Source organism: Saccostrea cucullata, unplaced genomic scaffold, assembly GCF_032062105.1.
Source record: "Saccostrea cucullata isolate Sc308-1 unplaced genomic scaffold, CSIRO_AGI_Scuc_v1 ctg15959, whole genome shotgun sequence".
Lineage (NCBI taxonomy): Eukaryota > Metazoa > Mollusca > Bivalvia > Ostreida > Ostreidae > Saccostrea > Saccostrea cuccullata.
In genome coordinates this window covers 1-9657 of record NW_026940990.1, presented here as the reverse complement: position 1 = coordinate 9657, position 9657 = coordinate 1, and the positions used below count along the sequence as shown (strand labels likewise).

Sequence of the window (9657 nt, the reverse complement as noted above, 5' to 3'; positions counted from 1 at the left end):
ACGGCCAGGGGCACTATGGACCTGAGCGCCCTCTCTGTCAGAAACGGTGGCTGTCAGGCATACATCAGACCCTCTTAATCCTATTAAGATGATCAATAACAGATTGTGCAGACCAAGCATAATGAACCCCCCAAACTACAGTTTCAGTTCTAACATGGTTCATTTGCCCTTGGTAATGCCATACGTTTATCTTCTGTTTTTTTCTTTTGGTACGCTTGATGTTAAAACATTCCTTCCGTCTTTGTTAATATATTTATCCCCTCCAAGAGCTTAAAACCATGACCATTATTTCCTTTCCATGATTCAGCCATTTTGTTGTATACGATGACGACCCAATCCCTCCAGTAATATTTTTTCGTGTAGAAATCGTACAATCGTTTTGCAAATTGAGCGTGATTATCATCTTTGTGCTGTGCAGAAAGCATTTTCAAATCTTCCGTCTTTTGAGTTTCCCACGCATTAGCAACTTTCTTATCCACACATTTTCCTTTCTGTAGGACTTTCTTGATGTTTGCCTCCCATATTGTTTTTTCCATTTTATAGGAGGCTTTCCTGTTTGTGAGCTCCAAATACGCTAAATTAATCTTCACGGCTGTCATGAGAAGCGCGGTACATCCAGCCATTACCGACTGCATCTTTTTACGATCGTAATTTGTATATGCCATTGCTTCATCTGGAATATTGTCTGTAAAAGATCGTTTTGTCATAATACCGTTATATATCTTTTGAGCTGCACTCTGATAACTGACCTCGAATGCCTTAATAAAGCGCGACTTTTGCCCATTGACAGCATCTTTAGGAGCTGATATTAACATATGTAGGCGATGTGACAAAGCGTGAATATTTTGTTCAATTGCAGAAAACTGCGACTTTAGACCCTTTGATTTAATGAGGTTTGTTACTTCGGTAAAAAGCCTTTCCATATTTCTGAAAATTTGAATCTACTTTCGAAAACTGTTCTTTTAAGTAGGTCAAGGTTGGATCCTCTTGTTTCGGGAGAAATATGGTTATGATATCCATAATTGGTCCAATAAGAGCCAAAAACGGAGCAACTTTACCCATTACTTTAGAGAATTTAGCAAACTTCTTGACGTCCGACACAATTTCAGTTATAGCATTGGTTGCCTCAATTCCAGCTTTTACAACCTCTGTTGCCTTTGCTGCATCATCCCCTACGTCAGCCTGAAGGTCAACAATTAAGACCAGCAGCAACACAAACAGCAAAAGACGAAAGATCTGCATGATTGCGACCAATAGTAAGGGGGTTCTATAATAATAAAAAATTACATTCAAGATATAGCATGAAAGAAAAGAAATATGTTTTTCAATTGCACTTATTTCTATAAATGGTTTCAATTATTTCAAAGAAGTAGAAAATATTTAGTTGGTATTACGTATTATCAATTGAAAATATTTTCAAACATAAGTAGATCATTTAAGCAATTTCTTGATCAAATATTAAGTTTTTTTTATGACCAGATAGCATTGAATTGAGACAGAACGTTTGACATACTACATGTTTATAAACAGTTTAATATTTAAAATTAATACCATATCACTTATAATCCACTTTGTTTTACAAATTATGTATTTTAAAGGAATTCGAGTTTTATAGACGCAAATTTCTTTAATATAAAGCTATATGCTCAACAAATAAAAAAAATGGATGAAAATTGAAAAAAAAGAATTTTTTATACATTTTAATGTCCTCTTAAAATTTGACCAAAGTCTTTTCATTTTTCAGTTCGTACGGATCATAAAGATAATGGTAACTCCTCATGCTAAAGTCAATCTAAACTAACAAATCAGGAGCAAACAAGGAGAACAAAACATCAGAGATGGGATCCGATGCTCTGACAATGTAAGTATCCCATTTTTCTTAGCCGTTCCTAAATTTTGTGTGCTCTGAGTCATGATTAAAAAACGGGAAAAGGTCGCAGACAATTCAGTGTGAAATAATGGCTTAACGATTAGCAGGACGATTGTCCTTCGAATTAATGAAAGAATATAGAACTTCATTTGTAAAAGAATGACCTTAATCGAGATGGTTGATATTCATATTTCATCAACTTGTTTGTCAACATTACGTCATGTTTTACAAATTGTTCATATGAATTCATGCTCATCTCTTTCTAATCAACTCTGACACATAAACCCCAACTGCAGATGAAAAAGGGAATGTTATTTCATAAGTAAAGGAAGTCGATGATAAAAACATCACGTAACATAACATTTTGCAAAAATTCTTTTTCTATAAAGAAATCCAAAATGAATCATATGTGTCAGAATCTGTGGCGCCTTTAATTTTAAGTTCACTGAGATATATATCAAAGTGCTATATTAATATTAGTGGACGTAGTGATATTGTTAATTGATAATACGTCGACGAATCATATTACTGTCACTTTGAATGCCATGTCAAATGCTTTCTTTTTCTCATGTGGAAAATCTTTGAATTAATTCTGTTTAATATAGATATCAATCTGATTAGAATAAAAATTATTTGAAAATGTCGGCTAATAAAGTTGCGCAATCAGTGAACACCTGTATACCAACAGTTTGTTGGAAGACTGAGCTATGGGATCATGAAACATCTTAGGCTTTAGTCAAAATTTTTATGATGTATTTAAATATTGTAAAAGTTATGTACCTATAAATAAAAGTATTTCTCCATATTCTTTTCCAAAAGTATTGTTATTTGCAAAATTAAAGGTTAGCTCAATAATTAGTAAACATTTTACAGGCAATTGAAAATTTAATTTAAGTTTAAGTCTAGTTGTTTCGTGATCCTGGGATGGGATGTCTGAAGACTACATTGATATCAATGAGGTATTCCGGGATCAGTCTAATATCAACTTCAAAGTGGGAAGGAGAGTTATCTTAAACAAAGAGTTTTGTTGATGACCAATTACTAGGCCTTTCAATTGCCGCTAGGGTTCGCTGTTATGAACGATAACTCGTTGATGAAACTTGTTTTGAGCATGTCCAAGGTATCTAACTGTTTATAGGCAAATCCGTTTTTAGCATTTCCCAAGTGGTTTTTTTTTTGCTGTCAGCAGAATCCAATGGTATTAAAATAAAGCACTTATGTTAAACTTATTTTCTATAGAATTGTGGACACCGTTTAATTGCATATAAATAAAATTTTTAATTGAAATAAAAAGTGAAATCTACCCTCCTTCTTAGTTCTGACCTGATTAATTTTTTATACATGGTCGTTCTACTTCGCGTTTAGTAACACAAATAAGATAATTAATTGTTGCATTTACTTGTAAAAGTATTTATATGTATATTGGAAGCGCAAAAAATGACATTATTTTCCATCTCACGAGCTTCTTAACAAGCGTCAAAGAGACTTAAAAATATTGAATAAAGTATGTTCTTCATTCATTTGACCCTGTTATTTCAGGTAGAGTGAAGATATTTTTCTTCTTTTGGTCAACACTTTTTTGTACAAAACAATGTAAGAAACCCTTTTGTGTACATAATACCATTGCTGAAGCAGCCTATACGAGGGGCATTTCAAAAGTTCTGGCAACTGTTTATTGAGTTTGACATCATTGGAAAGATCAGAAAAATTAACACATATTGTGACGTCAATTTATAATCTTTATGACGTAATTACTTCAAAAATGACGTCAGAATATAGAATGTTTTGCATACTGACCATAAAAATGACGTAACAAAAGACACAATTTGATCAAATTAAAGTTTTAAAGACAACTTTTGCTCATTACTCGGTCGCAAGTTAACGGACGCAAATGCCAGTTGGTGGAATGTTTACATAGACTACAATATATTATATGGTATTTTATTTTGGAGATCTTGTTCTGAAAAAGTTTTAGTGAGTGTCAAACTTAGCATGATTTTATCGAATCTCGCTCAAACTTTTGCGTTTGTTTTGATCTAAATGTGAGAAAAAGACAAAGATGACAATCAAAGAAAACTAGATGCTGTCATGAGGCACTTATGCCCGCACTAAGGTGTTTGCCTCTAAATACACGCTCCTACATATTGGGCGGCTTTCCAAGGAAAAAGTCAAAATAATTCTATATTTTACATGTATTCATCGAATTGAGTATGAAATTCTCAGACCCTGTGATCTATAACTCAGAACCTCTTATATTTATTTACATGCTTAATTCATTATATACCAGTTTGAATTCTATTAATGATGTAAATTAGATTTTGATAAATGTTTCGCTCATAATAGGACCTTTTTAAATTCACTAACCCCCCCCCTCGACACCACAATCACACAGCACATACATACTTTTTGGAATAGGCTAGATGGAAAAGTTTGGTTAAAACATCAATTGTTATGAATTAATTTAAAATTTGTTCTTGTACTATACATGTTAACATGTGAATTTCTACATCACATCACGTTGCGTCACCCATTATCATATTTTTAGATTTAACACCATTTGGCACACCTCGGCCGATTCCCACTTCATCTGAAAAGGTGACGGAATCGACGAAGGTTTGCCGAATGGAATAAGCACATGGCTGCAGTCTGGTGTGCATTAGATTAATTCATTTTGTGTTATAATTGGATTTATATTTCATGAAGTTGACGAGACCTATGGCCGTCGGTAAGTACAAGTTAAAGTATAGTTGGGGGTAAAATAAACCCAAACGATAAGGTTAAAGTTCAAAAAGGGTCAAAGATCATCGCATGCCACACTAGACGAATTTCATATTGTGAAGTTATCTCCCGTTGTCGATGTGACATTCAGTTAATGCCAATACTGGTGCGGATCCAGAATTTTTTTCGGGAGTATGGAGGGGGGTTCACATCTCAGTCAAAAAATTCCAGCCCAGAATTTCCTGCCAAGCAGGGGAAAAAAATGAAAACAAATAAACAAAATAAAAACAATGATTTTCTAAGTTAGGGGGAGGATGTCCAAAGTCATTTTTTATTTGCTTCAGTATACTAAGTCTTGTTTAAATAACAAAGCAAATTCCAGGGGGGGGGGATTCCAATCTCCCTACCCACTCCCTGTCCCTGAAATAACAATCTATTTTGTGATTCCAATTAAATAGTATATTTTTTTCCATTTGACAAATTATACATATTTTGTTTCTTGTGTTTATATTATGTCGGTCTATTTGTCTGCAGAAATTATAACCTTGCCCATAAGTTTTAAGTGGGATAGGCTATACAAATGGCTTTCACATTTTATAGGTTTATTTCTTGTGACAATTAAGACCTTTTATTTGGGTACCATTAATTTTTACCTCTTATCGCTTGACCTAGGATACACATTTTTCCAAAGAAGAATACCAAACTTTAAACTTGGCCTAAATTTTGATCAGTAGGTACTAGGGCTTTCATGCTTAACATGTGTATTCATTGTGAACTGTCAACAGGTATAAATATGTTTGACCTTGACCCTAGAGTTTGAACCACTTAAAAAAAAATTAAGCTTGGCAATTAACTATTGAACAGGAATTACCAGGGATTTCTTTATTTCACATGCGCATTCCTTGTGACAAGACTTTCTTCTGATACTAACAATTTGAACCCTTTGACCTTGACCTTTGAGTTTGACATATATTTGAGAAACTTCAACCTTCGCCATAGGCTTCCATACAGGGACATCAGTGTTTCACAAACACATCTTGTCTTCATTATTATTTGGTGATGTCTCCATATGAGGGAAAATTCCAAAGAGAGATGTATTCACAACAAACAAACAGATTACTAAAGAAAATATAAAACATGAACATGTTAGTCATGCATATCCCTGCATGAAGAAAACAGCTTTTCAAATACTGCAACCATATTGTAACCCTTTCAAAACACTCATTTGAATTTTTCTGGTTTCCTTAGCATATAACGTCTGTTGTAACGTGTCGTCCATCTGTTTGTCTGAAAACTTTTTACATTTTTAACTTCTCTAGAACCACTGGGCCAATTTTACCCAATTTAATTCATATAGAAATATGTACATTTGTATGTCAGACTAGCCATCTGTCTCCATAAATTTAACATTGGTCATAACGGTCATATCTACTGAATGAGAAGAGACATTCATATTAAACTTATGTATTAGTATTTACCTGTGAGAATGGCATGGGTTTTTTTTTTTTACATGTGACCAAGAAGTTTGACCTACTTGCAAAAAAATTAAATTGTTATAAATTCATCATTTTGAAAAGAGAAAAGTTAGAAATGTATATTATTTCCTGTGATAAGACCTTTCCAAATAAATCATGACTTTTACTCTGTGACCTTGACCTTGAAGCGGTCAAGCCTAACCTACTTTTCAAAAATGTTGCATTGCTTATAACTTTTGATTGAGATGAGATATGACTCTCACATTTGACATGTACATTAATTACTCATAAGAATTAAAGGTGTTTCCCAGCATGCGATGCTTTTGTACACCTTGACGTTGATGTTTTACATAATTTTCAAAATATTTAACTCTCCTAAAAGATGATTAGGCTTCTGAGTAACATTAAGGAAGACTTCAGGGAAGACAGGGCTTTTTGCACAAAAAACATCATTTTCGACCCACATTTGACCCCCGGGGCAAAATCTTAATTCCAAAACCTTACTGCACATCTACCTGACACCAGCAAACATCTCCCAAAAGATGATTAGGCTAGGAAAAACGGGGCTTTTTGCATAAAAAATGTCATTTTTTGACCCCCATTTGACCCCCTGGGGCAAAATCAAAATTCCAAAACCTTACTGCACATTTACATGACACCACCAACCATCTCCCAAAAGGTGATTAGGCTGCTGAGTAAAATGTAAGAGGAGTTCAGAGAAGACAGGGCTTTTAGCATAAAAAAAAACATCATTTGTCGACCCCCATTTGACCCCCCAGGGCAAAATCAAAATTCCGAAACCTTACTGCACATCTACTTGACCCCTAACCATCTCCCAAAAGATGATGAGGCTGCTGAGTAAAACGTAAGAGGAGTTCAGGGAAGACAGGGCTTTTTGCATAAAAAAACTTTATTTTTCGACCCCCATTTGACCCCCCGGGGCAAAATCAAAATTCAGAAACCTTACTGCACATCTACCTGACACAACCATCTCCCAAAAGATGATTAGGCTACAATGTAAAATGTAGGAGGAGTTCAGGGAAGACGGGGCCTTTGCATAAAAAACGTCATTTTTTACCCCCATTTGACCCCCTGGGGCAAAATCAAAATTCAGAAACCTTACTGCACATGTACATGAGACCACCAACCATCTCCCAAAGGTGATTAGGCTGCTGAGTAAAATGTAAGAAGAGTTCAGAGAAGACAGGGCTTTTAGCATAAAAAACATCATTTTTCGATCCCCCATTTGACCCCCAAGGCAAAATCAAAATTCCGAAACCTTACTGCACATCTACATGACCCCACCAACCATCTCCCAAAAGATGATTAGGCTGCTGAGTAAAATGTAAGAGGAGGAAAACGGGGCTTTTTGTATAAAAAACGTTATTTTTCGACCTACATTTGACCCCTCGGGACAAAATCAAAATTCCGAAACTTTACTGCACATCTACATGACACCACCAACCATCTCTCAAAAGATGATTAAGCTACTGTGTAAAATGTAGAAGGAGTTTAGGGAAGAAAAGTGTGACGGACGGACGGACGGACATGAGTAACAACAATATACCCGAACTTTCTTTAGAAAGTGCGGGTATAAATAGGCGATCGTGTTACAAAATTCGATGGCAAAAATTCGTCAGGTGTTTTGACCAGATTAGTTAGATCAATGAAGGCTCAAGAGAAGTTAAGTTTAGTGTGCCCCTATATTTTCTCGTAAAATCGAAATGGCGGCAGAGAAGTTGTAACCCCACTGTACTTCCATATATTCGCACGGAAAATAAATAAGTGTTTACATATCTGAGTAACTTAAATTTATTTTTTTTTATTCAAAAGTCAAAAGCAGTAGTGATTTTTGGGGCGCCGAAGTTGAATTTATAAGAAAAAATACGCACAGAATTAAGTCGGGGACAAGATTTAGTACATTTTATTCATAAACGGTAAGAGTCCTGTTTCTCAAAATATATTTGATGAAAACTGCATTAATATACTTCATTTTAATACAGAACATATTTTATTTCAAACAATGGAGAGGTATAGAAGACCGGAAATCCAGCCGTATCATGTAAATAAAAATCTTAAATGAATGTCTATGATAGCATAACGGACATAAACCGTGATCGTAAAGAATAAATACAATGAATGATGGAATTGCAGATAAACAGTATCAAAGTCCTACTCTACCTCTTTGTAAATTAAAATTTTCTTTGAAATATTTTTTTCAAATAAGCCTTTGACAGAACTTTTACGATCGTCTCATGTGGATAAAAACGCGACTTTTCAGTATGCTGAACATTCTATATTCTGACGTCATTTTTGGAGTTATTACGTCATAAAATTTATAAAGTGACGTCACAATATTTGTATATTTTTCTGATCTTTCAAATGATGTCAAACTCAATAATTTATGTAAAACGGTTAATCTTTTATTTAACAGTTGCCAGAACTTTTGAAATGCCCCTCGTATGTCATTCCTATAAACGATAACTCATAAATCGACACCTAGTTGGTCATTTTTCACACCAGAGTTACCTGTCCTTAAAACACAACATCGTACAAGTCAATTATAGATAATTAAACTTTTTAATAATTTAAGTAAAGGTAATAACTATGTATAAGTTATTTCCTATTTTGATAATTTCATGTACCTATAAATCTATCTATGAAATGTTATTTACCATATGTGATACTTGAAAAATTAGTTGAATGGCCTACAATTACCTAATTGGAAAATATGTTTTTTTATTCAAAAAGGTTTTTTTTTATATTGAAAGACAAGTTTTTAATTTATCTTAGGAATAGTTGTTTTAAGTGTTAAAGTGAAAGATTTCTTTCTGATTTAACAAAAACAACAACAACAACAACAACAACAACAACAAAACAAAAAAGACAATTTTAAATATTAGTATTTAAAAAATTTAAAAGTTTAAGTTGAGTTCACTTTCTGATTACCATCACTTTAATAGATGAATACCACTAAACTTTTTCTGTTATAGCACTTAATATTTTTGCAAGGAATAATGTAAGGATATGTATTAAGTAGAGGATTAGTTTGACCCTTCAATGTTTATTGATTTGTGAGGATTTGTTATTAAGTTTATGAACGGACAGTATACGTTTATCTTCAAGAAAAAGAAATTGCAGAAAGTTGATAAAAGCCCAGTATTCTTAAGTAAAATATCACCAATTTAACCGAGAATATGCAGAGTACATTTATTTTGTTTTTTTTAAAAGATCACCGTGTCAAAGTATTTTGAAAACATAACCAGCTTATTTGAGTGACAATAAAATAAAATACGACTTTAAATGCTGCACATTTTTTTTTCAAAATGAAGGGGAAAATACACTTTGCCCATGCGCAATTTTTTTTTTTCAATTTATTTGAATATAATGCATAACTATTTAGAAAGAAGTTTGTAAGAATGAAGTTGTTAAATAATAATAATAACGATGAAGTAGAAATATTACCCTTGATAGTCAGAATCCACCGTCCAGTTCAAATCCTTTTGTTTTGACATTTATAGATATTCATTTCAATTCGATCGAAAACACCTGCTAAACAATAAACACAAATAGTGATTAAAAATAATAACCAAA

General features: G+C 33.4%; 1 protein-coding gene across 1 annotated transcript; it reads right to left on the bottom strand.

Moving 5' to 3' along the window:
* Positions 1 to 221: 221 nt before the first annotated feature.
* On the bottom strand, positions 222 to 1242 carry LOC134256790 (uncharacterized). The gene is made up of 2 exons (XM_062739459.1): positions 1085 to 1242; positions 222 to 927 (listed from the first exon to the last, which is right to left on the bottom strand). The coding sequence occupies exons 1-2, from the start codon at positions 1240 to 1242 to the stop codon at positions 222 to 224; spliced, it is 864 nt and encodes a 287-aa protein (XP_062595443.1).
* Positions 1243 to 9657: the final 8415 nt, after the last annotated feature.

Coding starts and splice junctions, on each gene's coding strand:
- LOC134256790 (XM_062739459.1), bottom strand. CDS start 1,242: ATGCAGATCTTTCGTCTTTTGCTGTTTGTGTTGCTGCTGGTCTTAATT. Junction 928..1,084: donor ATTGTGTCGGACGTCAAGAA/GTTTGCTAAATT, acceptor TCAAATTTTCAG/AAATATGGAAAGGCTTTTTA.